The sequence below is a fragment of the Carassius gibelio genome, chromosome A20 (assembly GCF_023724105.1).
Source record: "Carassius gibelio isolate Cgi1373 ecotype wild population from Czech Republic chromosome A20, carGib1.2-hapl.c, whole genome shotgun sequence".
Taxonomy (NCBI): domain Eukaryota; kingdom Metazoa; phylum Chordata; class Actinopteri; order Cypriniformes; family Cyprinidae; genus Carassius; species Carassius gibelio.
In genome coordinates this window covers 16203056-16220925 of record NC_068390.1, presented here as the reverse complement: position 1 = coordinate 16220925, position 17870 = coordinate 16203056, and the positions used below count along the sequence as shown (strand labels likewise).

At 36.0% G+C, this 17870-nt stretch overlaps 2 protein-coding genes across 8 annotated transcripts; one reads left to right on the top strand and one right to left on the bottom strand.

The window, feature by feature from the left end:
* Positions 1–35: 35 nt before the first annotated feature.
* On the bottom strand, positions 36–3578 carry zgc:153896 (uncharacterized protein LOC569930 homolog). Its single transcript, XM_052534807.1, has 5 exons — positions 3182–3578; positions 2192–2337; positions 1027–1653; positions 354–585; positions 36–184 (listed from the first exon to the last, which is right to left on the bottom strand). Exons 1-5 carry the CDS (start codon positions 3420–3422, stop codon positions 111–113), a joined length of 1320 nt encoding a protein of 439 aa, XP_052390767.1. The 5' UTR covers positions 3423–3578; the 3' UTR covers positions 36–110.
* Positions 3579–3889: 311 nt separating this feature from the next.
* Positions 3890–16494, top strand: LOC127938292 (exocyst complex component 1). Of its 7 annotated transcripts, none has more exons than XM_052534797.1 (21): positions 3890–4053; positions 4617–4748; positions 4841–4971; positions 5843–6002; positions 6263–6280; positions 6875–7062; positions 7278–7505; positions 8249–8381; positions 8475–8584; positions 8772–8840; positions 10541–10690; positions 11570–11678; positions 12811–12855; positions 13308–13471; positions 13914–14015; positions 14101–14174; positions 14265–14493; positions 14581–14764; positions 15323–15522; positions 15665–15859; positions 15965–16494. In XM_052534797.1, the coding sequence occupies exons 2-21, from the start codon at positions 4625–4627 to the stop codon at positions 16115–16117; spliced, it is 2766 nt and encodes a 921-aa protein (XP_052390757.1). In that variant the 5' UTR covers positions 3890–4053; positions 4617–4624; the 3' UTR covers positions 16118–16494. The 7 variants fall into 7 exon arrangements, with proteins under 7 accessions (XP_052390757.1, XP_052390759.1, XP_052390761.1 ...); XM_052534798.1 differs by having other exon boundaries at positions 3900–4053; positions 4593–4748; XM_052534799.1 differs by lacking the exon at positions 6263–6280.
* Positions 16495–17870: the final 1376 nt, after the last annotated feature.

The window sequence follows — 17870 nt, the reverse complement described above, 5'->3', positions numbered from 1 at the left end:
AAGAAGACACGCAGTAATAGTCTTTGTTTAATAGTGATTTGTGATTATAGTAGTTTAAATGTATTCTGGGTTTGCTGGTTGCAATGAACTAGTATTTTTGGCAAATCTCTTTAAATCAAGCTTAAAATAATAATCATTAGTACCAGAAGCATAAAAGACATCTTGATTCTTCCACTGCTCCCACCTGCAAAAAAAAAAAAAAAAAGAACCATTAGTGTCATCAATTGGTTATGACATTTTCTTTAAATCCACACAGGTAGCAACATAAATAGTTAAAATAATCTTTTAGAAGATTAGAAGACTTATAGAAGAGGCCATTTTTTCAATGAAAACCCCTTTTGTGAGATACTTACCAGCTTCAACGTGATCCACTAGCATGTCTTTGGTGTCACTGAGACTTCCATTGTTTGCTTCTGGAACTACACCCAACAGCTTACACATCAACGGATAGATGCTGACGCTATCAAATGGCTCAGCCAAGAAATTGTCCCTAAAGTCTGGCCCAAAGGCTCGAAAGATCATTTTCATATCCATTTCCTCATTACTGTATCCATGATCTCCTTTGTTGATATGCAAAATGATCTTCTGCACAAATAGCAAACAAGAAGATAGAGTAGGTTTTTTATTATAATAACAAATGAGAACCAAATCAGAATATAAGAATGATTTCTGAAGATCATGTCACACTGAAGACTGGAGCAATGGCTGTCGAAAATTCACCTTTGCATCACATGAATAGATAACATTTTAAAATATATTCAAATAGAAAACAGTTATTTGAATTTGAATTATTTATTTTTTTCACAATATTATAGTTTTTACTGTTTCAAATTTCACGAACCTCAGACTTTTAAATGGTGGTGTATATTTACATATATTTGTATTCATTGATATTTTACTGATGCAGACTGTAGATAAAAGTTGGCTAAACGATGTGAAGCTATGACATGATTAGCATGTTTGACTACAATATTTCAGTAATTGCGCTTGGTAAAATGAGTGATATTTATTTCCAGAGACACTTACAGAGTTGATATTGAACCCCAGGTCAGCCAGAAGTACAATCGGTTGAATTCTCTCATGTTTGCGAATGTGAAAGTGTTCTGGAATCTCTTCTTTCTTATAGACTGTCAGATTGGGATGTGCGTTCTTCAGGGCATCATAAACTTCCTGTTGTCTGCCCTCCTTAGGAGTGATCATCCCAAACCCACCGTAGTCGAGCAGGTCAAAGCGGCTTAGATTTAATAAACTCATGTATTTGCTAAGTTTTATCTCCTCAACATCACTGTCCATTTTAACAGTGGTCATGCCATGGTCTGAGGTCAGGATGACGTTAAGATGATCAGTCAGACCACTTTTGTGAATTGCCTCCCTGAGGTAGCCAATAGTGCGATCAATCTGTTCAATGATCTTTTTTCTCTCTGGGGTTTCGGGGCCAAAAGCATGACCCACATTGTCTGGTTCTCCATAATAAAGCGTAACAAAGTCAAAGTCCTCTTTGGTGAACCATCCCATCACAGTGTCGATGTTCTGCCGCCACTCTGTCTCATTGTCATCAGGTTGCCCTTGATATCCCACCACGGAACGATCCACAGCTTGGCCACTGTAATTTACTCCTCCTCCAGGATAGAAAAAAGACGCCGTTTTCAGACCCTTTGAAACATATAAGAGACATTATTGCATTATTTGTTAATAAATTTACAATGAGAGATGACTTTACAGGACATATTTAGATTCACTGTAAATAAAATCTGTAAAATTTATGGTCAAAACTGACAGATGTGGTTGCCAGGACATTACAGAGGAAAAAAAAACTTAAAATCTGTTTTATATCTTTGCAAAACACCCAGGTAGCTACACATCACATCACTTTACTTTGATCACAAATAGCTTTTCTGTGCATATAAGGTGCACACAAATACAAAACTCCATCATGGTAACAAACATAACATTAAAATAATGCAATAAATATTAATTTAACAACAGAAAACAACATAAAACCCTCATGTGAATAAATGCTAAGAACAAAGATAATGAACCAATTATTTCAATTAAAAAAAATGTGAAGTGTCTGTAAATGTCAATTTTACAGTTTTTACAGTAAATTATAAAATAATTTAATTTACTCTTAATTTCAAAGTCTTTTACTGTTAAATCTGCTCACAAAAGCTTGTCAGAGGAGTAAGTTCACCTGATTCTGGGCTGTTATCCACAGGGGCAAAGGACCATTATCCCACCATTCTGATCTTTTCAAAGTTGCCTTGTGGGTGAGTCTCAAGCCAGTTGTAACATTAAACATCAGGTTATGGACAACACCATGATCCTCTATCCATCTCCCTGAAGAAAAGTATATTAACATAAACGTATATTTAACTGTTTGAAATTATATTCAGATAGTTTTACCAATTTTTTGAAGGGGGGGGGGGGGGGGGGCAAATGGTGCATTCAAAAGATTACTTGTGATTATAGTGTGCATGTAGACCCACATTTCTAAATTCTCTTAAGCATGACCCAATACACATAATGTCAAGAACTGTAAAATGACCATTGAGCAAGGTTTATGAACAAGGAACACTGATCATGTCAGTAACCTTTACGTTAGAGCTTGAGATAACTTTGTACAGTGCGTCATTTAATGAGACTCAGGAAATTGGCCCAGTAAGTGTGTGCTCAGCAACTCTCTGAAGACAGCTTAAGACTTTGAACATCATGATAATGCAGACTGGACAAGAATATGTACGTTAACACAGAGTAAACTATGGTGCAGCAGATGCAGCAAAATTATATTTAATAACATAAAATTATTTCATTTTATATATATATATATATTCCTAACCTATTTTCTTAATTATTTTAAATGTATTAAATATTTATGTGTTCAAAGCATTTTTTTAATTAAATTATTAATATTATTCAAATTCATAACAATATTGCTATTTAGCTATTTGCAATGATACCCAATTCACTGACCGACCAAATCATATGTCAGATTTAAATCAACCATTGATTTAAATCTCATAACATTAAGTATGTATTACACAATTTGTTACTACTTCAATGTTTGGATGAATCATGCTTCTGTTCTGTTTTTTTTTTTTTTTTTGCACTATCCCTTCTGTGTGTATTCTACACTTAAGTCAATTAGATATAAAAAAAAAAAAAAGCAGAAAGTTAGCCTTACCTGTAATAGCTGTAAAGTGTGATGGCGATGTCATGGTGATCGCTGGGGGATTGATATATTTTGCCTTCACTCCCTCTTTAACTAGTTTGTCTAGATTTGGTGTGTCCACATCTTGGTCATAATCCCACCTGAAACCATCAAAGGAGATCAGCAGCAGCTTATTAGACATCCTCCTTTTGGACAGGGGTTTACTGCTCACACAGAGAAACAAGGCCAACACCAGCAGAAGTTCTGACTTCATCTTGAGAGGCTGTTTAGCAGAGTGAAAATCAGCAAATGCTGATCTTGTTTTTATAAGTTTTATCAGGGCACTGATAAGACAATCTGTATATTTTCTGTAGTTCTTAGTCAGTAATTGTCATTTCACTTAGTGAACAAATGATCATAAAACAAATTTGAAATGTACTGTACTAAAAAGTAGAAAAGTTACTTATTTATTTTCCCTTTGATTTCCTTTTACTGCTAATATCCAAAGAAAAAAAGGGTTTATCTTCAGAGATAAGGACAGAGCTGTTAAACTGTATGGATGACACAAGCTCTGATATATTATTAATCATCGGTTTCACATCATCTTTATATGCACACGAGATCTACTGAATTAAAATTAGTGTCAAATAAATCATGGCTTGTGTTTGTTCTATAATGACAATACACAACAAAGAATGAAGGGACTTTTACTGTAGAAAACACTAACCGGAAGCAGGAAGTTTATGTTTACTTCTCTCATTCAGTTTTCTTCTTCACACTGCTATCAGGGCAGGGTCCCTGACAGCTGATGTGATATTATATAAAAAAAAGCTTTTATTTTTTTAACTAATACAAGTTAATACGTTAAATAAGGAATTTTCGTTGCTAAATTGGATAAACGTAAGGTAAGTTTCGACAAGTGGTTGCAGTTTATTGGCTTCTCGAAAAGGCCACTGCGTTGTTTACGGTGTCAGCTGACCTTTTCATCAAACATTTTGTTTTTTTATAACAATATAGGCATTTTCACCTATATACAAAACATAGTTATATAATCTGAGATCTAAAATATCGTCACGAAAATCTCAAAAATAATTTTGGCAGTAACTGTATTGTGCAACGGTATTCACGTAATATCCTTATGGATGTAACGTTATATCATGTTAAAGAATAATTATCATATTCATATACTGTGGTATTTTCATGTGAAGGACTCAATGAAGGACAAATGTTCCTTTAGGTTGTCAATAAAAGTTTGCCTTCATGTAATGCTTCAGCCAAGTTTGTAATGTCTTATTGTATATTATCTTCAATAATGTATTGACATTTTATAATATGTTGCATACAAAAGGGTACTCTTTAGATTTTTGAAAGAATAGCACAGCATCAATCATAAGAAGGCCCTTTCAGATTACATTTGTTTAATGCAAATATTTTTTTTACTGAGCCATTTGGGCTTTTTTAATTTCAGAAACAAACATGACTGCCATCAAGCACGCCCTTCAGAGGGATATTTTCACTCCCAATGATGAGCGTCTGCTGAGCATCGTCAATGTCTGCAAGGCAGGGAAAAAGAAGAAGAACTGTTTCCTGTGTGCCACAGGTAGAGCACAGACACAGATCCATGTCAGAGGATGTCTGCAAACCTTTTTTTTGTTGTTTATTTTCTCTGTCAATTCTTTTTATTGTTATTAGTGACTACAGAGCGCCCGGTGCAGGTAAAGGTGGTGAAAGTGAAAAAAACAGATAAAGGAGATTTCTATAAGAGACAGATGGCATGGGAACTACGCGACCTGACGGAGGTTGATGCCAAAGATGCCAATAAGGTCAGAGGTCATATGTTAAAGGAAATAAATATCAGTAATAAAATATCTATTACTAAATATTATGGATACATAATATACCTGTACCAGATTGCTTCTTGGATGATATTGTATACACTGTTATTTTATAAGTATTTATATACTAGGAAAGTATATACTTATAAATATTCATTACTATGTTCTTTTGTCCTATATTTTGAATTAACTTTCAGTTTTGATATCTATCTATCTAGCTATCTAGCTATCTTTCTATTTTTCTATATATATCTTTATAATGCTTTTTTTTTAGAATTTTAATTCAGTTTTGGCAAGTTGATGTACTTTTGGCACTTTAATTTCTATTGAACCTTATTAACTTATAACTTAAAAATTGTTTTATTTGAGTAATTTTAGTACTTCAACTTCAACTTATTTTGTTTCAGTTAGCTGCCAAAGCAACATTTCTACTTAAATTTTTTTTTAAATTTTAATTTAAAATTTTATACTTTTTTTTATTTAACAAAGACATCTTTATTTTACTTTAGTTTCCAATAATAACACCATTTGGATTATTATAATTTTTTAAATAATTTAAATTAAATGTGAGATTACCTTTGCCTAACAGTCAATCTTTAAAAACACTAATAATTTAATAACATGGTTAAATTTAATCTTTAGAAAAAAATAAATAAAAAAGAATACATTTAAATACTGTACATAATAAAGCTGTTATACCTAAATTCATATATAGGACTTAAAGTTACTGGATTAACTTTTTATTGTTTGTATTTCAATTATTCAGATATTTGGGGGAATATTGGGGGATATTAATTATTTATCGACTTGGTATCGGCCTGAATTTACTGAGCTTTTCCTGTACTTTTCCATTCTTCAGGAGAACCCAGAGTTTGACCTTCATTTTGAGAAGGTTTATCGGTGGGTAGCGAGCAGCACTGCAGAGAAGAATTCGTTCATCTCGTGCATCTGGAAGCTGAACCAGCGCTACCTTCGGAAGAAAGTGGAGTTTGTAAATGTCAGTCCACAGCTGCTGGAAGGTAATAGCATGTTGTCAAAAAATACCAATGTACAGTATTTCTAATATGTAATTACCTCACAGTTACCTGCTGTGATAGAACTGTGCAGAACTATTAGATCGGCAGCGATAGGAACTCAAACTAGTTTCTGTTTTCCTGTGGCTACTGCTCTCTCTCTGTCTTTTTCTGAGCGCTCTGAGATTCTGCAGTGTGTCTTTTTGAGTGTCCCTTAATGCTTTAACCTGATCTGTGCTGTTCTCTCTAAATCTCTCACTGACCAGAGCTTCCTAAAGCTGAAGGTTTGTACGCTGTTTTTTCTTCCATCTTTCATCCTTCTCCATTAACCTACTCCAGTTTCCAGTTCTCCTGCTATTGTTTCCCCTTCATTAATTGTCTTTCTTACTCCCCATTAATTCATTTGCATAATCACATATAGTTACCCACTGCTCACTCTCTAGATTGTGTTTGTGTACATGTGTCACTTACACTGTATTCCTGGAGTAGTTTATTTCATATACTCATATGCACACATACACGACCATTCAAAAGTATGTTTTTACGCTCACCAACATTTATTTAATTAAAAATACAGTAAAAATAGTAAAATTGTGAATAATTGTTACCATCTTTCTATTAGAATGTAATCTCGTTCTATTATAATCTTACAAGTTTTCTATTATAATATTTTTAAACATGTAATTTATTAATGTGATGGCAAAGCCATTTCAAATATCAAAAGAACATCATTTATTTCTATGATAAAGGTCCTTACTGTCATATAACATATAGTGTCGTTAAAAAAAAAAGACAGACTTTTGAATGGTAGCATATAAAGTACTATACATTTGAGGTTAATAAGGGCACTATTTTCATGTTCCTTTCCTTCTTCTCAGAGTCGGTCCCGAGCGGAGAGAGTCAGAGTGTCGCAGGGGGAGATGAGGATGCTCTGGACGATTACCAGGAGCTGAACACCCGTGAGGAGCAGGACATTGAGAGCATGATGGAGGTCTGCGAGTACGCCATTTCCAATGCAGAGGCCTTTGCTGAGAAACTGTCCCGTGAGCTACAGGTCCTAGATGGGGTAAGTATGTTTAAATGTTTTCTGAAGGAAAAACACAAGTGTGTTAGTCAGTTAGTGTTAGTTAGTATCTAAATTTAACTGAGTGCCATAATTACAGTAATGGTAAATGGGAATTGATTAGAGAATAGCGGATAATATCAAGCAGTCATATCAGAGATAAAACAAGGCTTATTTTATATTAGCATGAATCGTAATCTCTGTTCTTCTCTGCTCAGGCTAACATCCAGTCCATCATGGCCTCAGAGAAGCAGGTGAACATCCTGATGCAGCTGCTGGATCAGGCTCTGGCAGAGGTGGACAACATCGAGGGGAAGCTGCTCAGTTATGAGGAGATGCTTCAGAGTGTGAAGGAGCAGATGGACCAGATTTCCCAGAGCAACCGTCTCATCCAGATCAGCAACACCAACAATGGCAAACTACTGGATGAGATCCAGTTCCTCGTGGTATGTTGGGCCACAGTAGAAACAGATCCCAGAAAACATTCCTATGTTGAATGAAACACAGCATTAACATAAGAATTCTAGATAAACTAGACACGCATATTCCTCATAACACTTCCACTCTTTTAATGAAAACTGTATGAAATAAGGGATTCCCAAACTTTTTATTTGTCAGAAAAAAACCTTTGACCCAGAACGATTCCTGGAAATGTCCCTGAGATTTTAAGTTACACAATGCATTCGCATGTTCAAAGTTCCCTGATAATGATTAATATTTAATCTTTTATAGTATGTGTTTTATTTGGAATTGTTTTAATTCTAATATTATTAATTATAATTTACATTTTTTTATTGAATTAATTATTAGCTTTTGATCAAGAGATGCAGTTCTTTCACAGACCCCAGTTTGGGAAACCCTGTATTAAACTGTAAATATAAATACTTTTATTTTGCCTAATGGTGAAATATGATATATAATTTTATATATATATATATATAATATATATATATATATATATAATTTTTTTTTTTTTTTTTTTTTTTTTTTTTTTTTTTTTTACTTCTGTACTTTTGTTAATTTACATTCTTTTCTGCCAGGGTGAGCAAAGTTGTAGATGTTTCAATTGTGCTTCTCTTTTGTTTGATACTAAAACAAACTCCAATGAAAGATTACTGGCATGATTAGAATTCTGATAAGTTCATAATTCTCTCTTTTGTTAATGTATATATTTTTTTTTCCATAAAAGAATTACATGGATCTATCGAAAGGGCACATCAAGGCTTTGCAGGAAGGAGATTTATCTTCTCCTAAGGGCATCGAGGCCTGCATCAACGCGTCTGAGGCTCTGTCACAGTGCATGAACGTGGCACTCAATCCAGGTACTGCTCTCAATCTTCACCCACTGAGTGAAAACAGCACTTCGAGGTGTGCATGAGCAGCATTAATCATGTTTGTGTGGTGTCCTGTGACAGGCCATGATAAGCTGATGGCAGTCAAGCAGCAGCAGCAACTGTTTTCTGAGCTCAGAGACACTTTTGCCCGACGTCTCACCAACCACCTCAACAACGTGTTTGTGCACCAGGTAACATTATTACACACATTACAGGTAAAGAACTTACATAAATGAGGAGTATTAGGGTTTCTTTCCTTCTCCTACAAGTCTTTATCTGCCTCTCTCTGATTGATTCTTTCTCCTGTGTTCCTGTTTGGTCACCAGTCGTGTCTCTCTATATCACTTTACTTCACTGTGCTCTCTGTTCCTCTGTCAGTTCAACCACTTCAGTCACTTCAAAATGAGCATCCCTCAGTTCTATAGGTCGTCCTGTCTGTCACTCCCTGTGAGTACGCCCACTCCAGCACCGTTTGACCCGCCCACTCTAACAGTCACACAACTCCACTTCCTTAAACTTAACTGTCTCATCAATGCTTCTCCCTTCATTTAAGCATGTTCATGGTGATTTAAACCAGACATTCTCATCTTAGGGTTTTCTAAGATGATCACCCCATAAACCTCCCAGCCAACATCATTCTCGTGTTAGAAGCTGAAGATTTAAAGGGGTCTTCATTGCCTTGTTTTGCTCACTCTCTGATGGAATTGTGAGGTGCTGGTGAGATAACATGGCCTGATCAGCATGCAGTTCCTCTGTGTTTGCTCTTATGATGTGGATGTTTCATAGATGCATTTAGAAGGAACTGCTTGACTGTGAGAAAAGCACTACTGCTGGTTTGGTAGCAATGTTCATAGAATCATGAGGCTTGGTGATTTTTGCTCGACTAATTACTGTTTGAGCTTGGTGTCACTGTAATATAACAGCAACCTTTTTTTGTGGGAGTAGGGCTGGGTGTTTATGCAGATTTTCCTAACAAACTCTCGATATACCTCTGTAATGATGTCAGTTTTCTCTTCCATGTGGAGCGATATTCTCTTTCTGCTAATTCTGGTTTCAGTTTTACACTGGTTGTACTGTATGTTTTTAGTTAACCAGTTCATAGTCATTTGTTTGTAAATCAGACCTCAATGGTCATGCTGTATGCTGTTGATTCACTAAAGAACTGGTTCATAAAAGTCATTTGTTCATGAATCAGACTACACTGGTCACAGTGTTTGACAATCGACAAACTAAATATTTTTTTCAAACGAATATAATTAATATTTGCCTTATTCATTTGCTTACTATCATATTCATGTCTTTTCACTGTGTGCCGTATTGAGTGTTACCGTGGCTTTATTTGATAAAATATGATTCTCAATGCACACAGATTACAGAGTGCTCTGTTAGTTACATTGTTTACTTCCTTTTTTTATTTATGTTTTTAAAAATATTTATTTATTTGTGAAAAATACCCTAATAGGATCAGAGAATCAAGAAGTTTTTTTTTTTATTAATTTTTAATTTTCTTAAACATGAATATTATAATTATACAAAAATGTATGATTATTTAAGAAATTTGAAATAATTAGAATTTAATGTATTATATTAATTTTATATACTGCATGTGTATGTATTGGTGTGTATATATACATGCATACAGTGTATATATGTGTGTACATATACACACACATAGATATTTCCATCAGTGTCGGCCGACCATTATTTTTTAATATACTGAAAATTAACCAGTTCATAAGTCATTCATTTGTTCATGAATCAGACTGCACTGTTCACTTTGTATGTTTTTGATATACTAAAAAGAATCGGTTTTAAAAAGTATTTTTTTTTCCATGAATGAGATGCATTTTGCATTCATATTTTTGGCCATTATTTTGCGGTACCAGTTGCATCACATTCAATACAAATTGGGAACAGATGTTCGTAACATATGACTAGTAACATGTTTTAACACAGCCACTGAAGAAAACACCAAACACCAAATTCAACAAATGAAGACCCTGATTTTTTGGAAAATCTGTATTTTTACCCAGCCCTATGTGGGAGTGAAAGTGTGTGTGTTCCTTAATATTAACTCGCTTGGACAGTGAAGTATTCTCATACTGGGTTTCCACTCACTGAGTGTGTCTGTGTGTTTGTGTTTGTAGGGACACGATCAGAGCTCCACACTGTCCCAGCACACAGCTGAGCTGACACTACCCAAACACAGCCCTCTGCACAGAGACCTGCTCAGATACGCCAAACTCATGGAGTGGCTGAAAAACACCCAGAGAGAGAAATATGACGGTCTTTCCAGGGTAAGTGTTTATGACTTCCATCACTGCATTGATTATCACAGTAAATGTTATCATGACACGTGTCAGATAACAAAAGCATTTTGAAAGCATTCAGTCACGTTTGTACAAATTATTCCATCTTGATAAAGTCATAAAAGTGAATGGAAACCCTAATCAATGTACTGTGTGACAAGAGTCAAGGATAAAAACAGGATGTTTAATTAGAAAAATAGGGTGGGACTTGGGTGTTCCATTTTTACAGTTTGAATAAAATGTTACAGTGTACCTTTAATGGAACGATCAGTCCCATTATTTCTCTATGTTATAAAGCACTGTATGTTTTAACAGTTAAAATCACAAACAGTCAGTTACTGCAACCATTAAAATGCCATCATAATAATACTGCAATATATTATCCTTATATCCTGAGAGCCAATGGTTTTCATTTAGAAAAGCAATGTCTTAGCGAAGGAAAATAGCAGTTATATTTAATTTTAACTTTGCTCAGACTTGATAGTACTGCTAATGTTACTCTACAAACATTAGACCCAATAAATTCAGGGGCAAGACCATATTTAAGGGTTTATTCAGAGCGTTTAGTCATTTTCTGATCGTCACTCAGTGCTAATGTGATTCCCAAATGTTTTAGATGCATTTATCTCTGTTCTCTATTATTAAACTGTCTTTAAAATCCGAATTTGATGGCAGACTTGGCCTGGATGTTGCTGTATGTACTGCTGACAAATTGGATTTGTGTCCGGTTCCCATTAATGTTCCCTCTGTCTCATTTCCTGGGATCTTTCTATCTTCCTCTAAATGAGAAAATTGCTGACAAGTAAAAAAAATCTAAATTTGGGTAAATTCCTTGTCCTCCCTTATTTTATTTACATTTTTTTATAGACCTATGTGGATTACATGACCCGATTATATGAGCGGGAAATTAAGGACTTCTTTGAAGTGGCAAAGATCAAAATGGCTGGCACTAGTAAGGATGGGAAAGGAAAATTTGGTAAGACCTCACTTTTTCTTTTTCTTTTTTAGGGATTTTTGTCCATGCTGTTTCTACAGTCACTGTATGTCTTGTGTCTGCTATATGCTTGTGTATGTTGTGTGTTGTCTGCGTGTGTGTGTGGTGTTTGTGATATGTGTTTTATTTTGCACTAATTTTACACTACATGACAAACACATAGTTTCAACAGAGCTGAATTTAAAGTATCCAATACAATTATCTAGTAAAATCATTGAGATGTCAGTCATTGCTTGTTTCTGATATGATGGTGTGCAACGTCACGTTTTCATTGTAATGTTCTGACATGTGCTGCAAGGCCCACAGAGTGTGTACTATTACACGTGGCATTAAATGCATACTAGAGGCATGACAACCAAAGTATTCTGTGGACAAAAAACCCTGAATGCTTAAGATTTCAGGATGTTTAGAACAATGTAGTGCATTTCACAAAATACTTGCAAAAGTTTGGGCCTGGTAAATTATTCTGTATTTTTAGATATATTAAAAATGAATAGAAATTGTTTTTATATCCTATCATTTATATATTTTTTTGGAAACTAGGGTTGGGGATTTATTCCCTACACCATTAGCGTCACATTAAAACTATGTTAAATAAAAAACCAAAAAAACAAAAACAAAAAGAAAACCCAGTAATTTCAAAAAACATCTCTCACTCCATTGTGCCCCATTGAACTGTTTTTGTTTCTGATGACTGCAATGTCATATTAAGTAAAATGTATATATAAGCCCATTTTAATGTCATGAGTCCCTGTTTTTGTGTCTCTCATGATTGATGACTGCTGTCATTTCCAAGTACTTCGTCACTTCTGCCCATCCCTGGAAACATTCATCCATGCTTATGCTGGTAAACTTCCAGGTGTTAATAAGACGTTCCTCTTGTTTCAAAAGCTTACATTAGCAGTCCAATTCTCAACTTTTTCCTCCACGTCATGAAATAAAATAAGGTTTTTGTTTCCAAATGGCCAAAGAGCCCAAAGCCTAGATTCAGCCACTGCAGTGCATGTCATATTTGAAAACTTTGACCTTTAACCCCTAACTCTGGCACCATGCTGCATGATGTAAGCCTAACGTGTCTCTGTCTCTGATGCCTGCCTTTCTAACCGGCCACCAGCCACGCTTCCGCGGAAAGAGAGTGCCCTCAAACAGGAGGTGGAGAGTAAGTATCAGCGCCACATGCTACGCCTATCCCATAATGCCTTGCTTCCTCTTAGTCAAAAGGCATCTCTTCCTCAAAAGCACAGTAATCCATTCTCTTATCTTCAGTTTCAATGTTTCATGGTTATGCAAAACATGTGTTTTCAGTCTTGAGTTACATGCACCATTTTATGGATTTCATCTTACCTTATTCACTTTTCCTCAATCAATACTAACCTCAAACATGTCTACTGATTAATCAGAAATTAAAATGTTTAATGTTAATGCATCAGGGGTTGGGACGGGGGGTTGATTATTTAATCTTGTCGTAAAGGGTTGCATGTATACTGTGACCCCTTTCAGATCAACGTGTACTTTAAAAGGTAAGCTTAATAACCCATATAGAAAGGTGATTGTAATGAAGTTTTGACTTGTATGTTTTACACCCAGTTCATGTTCTGATGGTCTCTCCAGGCCTGCATGGGAGCTCTGGGAAGCTTACAGGCTCCACGTCAAGTCTGAATAAACTCGCTGTGAGCAGCTCCAACAGTAGGCGCTCTCAGTCATCGTCTCTGCTTGATATGGGCAACATGTCTGCCTCTGACCTGGACGTAGCAGACAGGACCAGGTTTGATAAGGTGCGCCACCGCTAAAACTTGGGGATCGTTTCGGCCCATGTTTAAAATTCTGATTGGTTCTAAATTGTTACTTGAAATGTGACTCAATTCTTTAATTTGTTGTGCAAAGTATAATCATATACACTGATTATTTCTTTTATATATATAATTTACGAAATGTAATATCTTTATCCATGCATTCATTTCAAAAGTAATAGTTAAGACTTATTATTAGAATGATTTCTGAAGGATCATGTGACACTGATAAGTGAAACTTCACCTTTGGCATCACAGAAGCAAATAACATTTGAAATATATTCAAATATAAAATAGTCATTTTAAATTGTAATAATTTTTCACAATATTCCTGATTGTACTATATCTTAAATGCAGACTTGGTGAGCACTTTTGAATGATAGTGTACATATGCCCATTGAAGGCCCTTCTTTGTGTTGCTTTCTAGATTTTTGAGCAGGTCCTGAGTGAGCTAGAGCCACTGTGTCTGGCTGAACAGGACTTTATCAGCAAGTTCTTCAAACTGCAGCAAAATCCCACACTAGCTCAGGTGAGTATCAGAAACAATACCGACTCAGATCTGTGTCTGTATTGTATTTACGTGTGTTTTAATGATGTTATAAATCCCTAATCAGGCAGAGAATGTGGATGACAGCGATGGAACGGTTCACTCCAGACCCCTCAGTGAACACAGACAATCAATATCTGAGTGAGTGACTGTTTTCTTAACCTCTTACTTCATTCAAATCTGTTTTTAAGCAGATTATAAAAACTGATCATACATCCATTTCTCTTGCAGAAAGGACATGGTTCGGATGATGATGAATAAGATCTTTCAGAGCATTGAGACCGAGCTGAACAGTCTGATAGCTTTAGGTGATAAGATAGACAGCTTCAACTCTCTCTACATGCTGGTAAAGATGAGTCACCATGTCTGGACGGCCGAAAATGTTGATCCTGCATCCTACCTCAGCACAACGCTGGGCAATGTGCTAGTCACTGTCAAGAGAAACTTTGATAAATGCATTGTAAGTGGAGCTCCTGTCAAGCATTGTTTGATGTATTGATGGCGAGACCAACAAACCAATCTGCTGATGTTTCTGTTGCTCTTTTAGTCTGGACAGATTCGCCAGATGGAGGAGGTGAAGATTTCTAAGAAGAGTAAAGTGGGCATCCTGCCATTTGTCACCGGCTTTGAGGAGTTTGCTAAGCTAGCTGAGGCTATTTTCCGAAATGCAGAAAGACGGGGTGATCTGGATAAGGCCTACATTAAACTCATCAGAGCTGTCTTCAGTAATGGTGAGGATCATAACCAACAGGACTAGTTGTGAGAATGTGCTAAAAGCCCTAAATATCTTGAAATGCTGATTTTGAGACTTATTTTTTTAGTCTTTTTTTATATAAAGAGAACGAAAACATGATAGCATGACAGATGTGTAATTGAGGCATTGCAAGAGTGTTACTTTTATACTTCTACACATATAATTTATTATTATTCCGTATTTTTCCAAATATTTGTTATATTTTGATATATGAAATATAAATACTATATTTGCAGTTTAGTTCATTTTGCATATAGTTTAATATATTTTTTCAGTTTTAGTCATTTGAGTTCTTCAGCTTAAACATATTTTATTATAGCAGCATTTCACAATTTTTCATCAAATTATTTATATTTTATTTCAGCTTTATTTCAATTGCTGAAAACCAATAACAACACTGTTGAGAACCATCCATTAATAGAGAATGTAACTCATCATTCCCATTTACATTTTCAGTGTTTGCGGTTCTGCTTTCTATTTTGTTTTTAACCCTCTTGCTCATCTGATTGGTCTCTTTCTGTCTGCATATCCATAGTGGAGAAAGTGGCCAACGAGAGCCAGAAGACTCCACGTGATGTGGTGATGATGGAGAACTTCCACCATATCTTCTCAACACTCTCCAGCCTCAAGATCTCCTGTCTGGATGCAGAGAGAAAGGACGCCAAGCAGAAATACACAGAACACCTGCAGTCCTACGTCATCAACTCACTGGGCCAACCGCTAGAGAAACTTAATGTAAGCCAAATCTTCATGGAGACCAGGTTTGAACATCCATGTAAAAAAACTAAAATATGCTTGGACTGTAAAATGTGAAATGTACTTTGATTCTTCAGCCTAAATGTGCATGGACCATTTTTATTTTCTTTCCAATTTGCAGCATTTCTTTGAGGGAGTGGAGGCGCGTGTAGCTCAGGGTGTCCGTGAAGAGGAAGTGAGCTACCAACTGGCCTTCAATAAACAGGAACTGCGTAAGGTTATTAAAGAATACCCTGGGAAGGAGGTGAAAAAGGGCCTGGACAACCTTTACAGGAAGGTGGATAAGCACCTGTGTGAAGAGGAGAGTCTGTTACAGGTGAGTAAAGCTAGAGGAAAATAACACTAATTGGCTAAATTAAATGGCATCTATAATGTTTTTGCGATTCTTGAGTGTGAATGTGAATTTTGATTTGTCCACTAGGTTGTGTGGCACTCCATGCAAGATGAGTTTATTCGGCAGTACAAGCACTTTGAGGGCCTGATAAACCGCTGCTACCCGGGGTCAGGAATCACCATGGAGTTTACCATTCAAGATATGTTGGAGTACTTCTCCAGTATCGCTCAGTCCCACTAAAACAGGAAATGTAACAGTTGTGAAATTGAATGAAGAGTGCTGTGTGTGAAAGGGAAAGAGAATGAGTGCTTACGTTGTGTATATACAGTGCAGTTGTGTCATAAACACTGGAACCCTGTTTGTAACATGCAAATTGTGTTTCTGTTGTTACTCATTTCATTGTTTATTTTTTGAAAACCAAAATTGCTTTATAACACATTAGTGTAGTGAATCGCATATAACTGAACTCTCTTATTACTTGTACAAAACCTAAAACACTAAAAATATGTTTGCTGATTTTTCATGCACATGAATGCTGATGAGTATATCATACCATATCAACACCTAAAAAAGGCCTGGAGTCATATGTAAGAAAATAAAGGATACTTTCATTTTAAGTTCATTTTGTTTTCTTCTTGTTCTTGATTGTGATTTTTGATAATAAAACAGATTATCATTGTGGTGTGGAATTCCCCAGCCTGGCTACAGCTATGCAAACTACTATATATTCTTGACTGGATAATCAATGTCTCACTAGTAAAGTTTTGATGGATGAAGACTGCAATCAAAGTTAAGACGAATACAATGGTGATCACTTAAAAATGATTTTACTAAAAAAAAAACTTCTCATTGTAATTTTTAAAAAAATCTGTTTTCTGTGCCTGGACGAAATATTAGTTCAATTTTCGTTGTCTAATTTCCCAAATAAATCAAAGTCCAGGGAAGGGGCATGTGGCGGGAGCGAACGAGCAGGCAATGAGACAAAAGCCATGTACACTCACCTAAAGGATTATTAGGAACACCTATTCAATTTCTCATTAATACAATTATCTAATCAACCAATCACATGGCAGTTGCTTCAATGCATTAAGTGGTGTGGTCCTGGTCAAGACAATCTCCTGAACTCCAAACTGAATGTCAGAATGGGAAAGAAAGGTGATTTAAGCAATTTTGAGCATGGCATGGTTGTTGGTGCCAGACGGGCCGGTCTGAGTATTTCACAATCTGTTCAGTTACTTGGGAATTTCACGCACAACCATTTCTAGGGTTTACAAAGAACGGTGTGCAAAGGGAAAAACATCCAGTATGCGGCAGTCCTGTGGGCAAAAAACGCTTGTTGTTGCTAGAGGTCAGAGGAGAATGGGCCGACTGATTCAAGCTGATAGAAGAGCAACTTTGACTGAAATAACCACTCGTTATAACCGAGGTATGCAGCAAAGCATTTGTGAAGCAACAACACGCACAACCTTGAGGCGGATGGGCTACAACAGAAGAAGATCCCACCGTGTACCACTCATCTCCACTACAAATAGGAAAAAGAGGCTACAGTTTGCACAAGCTCACCAAAATTGGACGGTTGAAGACTGGAAAGGAAAAATGTTGCCTGGTCTGATGAGTCTCGATTTCTTTTGAGACATTCAGATTGTAGAGTCAGAATTTGGCGTAAACAGAATGAGAACATGGATCCATCATGCCTTTTTACTACTGTGCAGGCTGGTGGTGGCGGTGTAATGGTGTGGGGGATGTTTTCTTGGCACACTTTAGGCCCCTTAGTGCCAATTGGGCATCGTTTAAATGCCACGGCCTACCTGAGCATTGTTTCTGACCATGTCCATCCCTTTATGACCACCATGTACCCATCCTCTGATTGCTACTTCCAGCAGGATAATGCACCATGTCACAAAGCTTGAATCATTTGCATTGCATTACTCAACCACTAGCTGGTGATTCCATCTACTTTTCTGGTTCACAAAACAGTTCACAACTAGTTCCA

Bases quoted from the DNA above. Each gene is read 5' to 3' on its own strand.
- LOC127938292 (XM_052534797.1), top strand. From the start codon at position 4,625: ATGACTGCCATCAAGCACGCCCTTCAGAGGGATATTTTCACTCCCAAT. The intron at 11,679-12,810 runs GTAAGACCTCAC...ACCGGCCACCAG, and splicing joins GGATGGGAAAGGAAAATTTG to CCACGCTTCCGCGGAAAGAG. The intron at 14,175-14,264 runs GTGAGTGACTGT...TTTCTCTTGCAG, and splicing joins CACAGACAATCAATATCTGA to AAAGGACATGGTTCGGATGA.
- zgc:153896 (XM_052534807.1), bottom strand. From the start codon at position 3,422: ATGAAGTCAGAACTTCTGCTGGTGTTGGCCTTGTTTCTCTGTGTGAGC. The intron at 2,338-3,181 runs GTAAGGCTAACT...ACTTTTCTTCAG, and splicing joins ACACTTTACAGCTATTACAG to GGAGATGGATAGAGGATCAT. The intron at 185-353 runs GTAAGTATCTCA...TTTTTTTTGCAG, and splicing joins AGTGGATCACGTTGAAGCTG to GTGGGAGCAGTGGAAGAATC.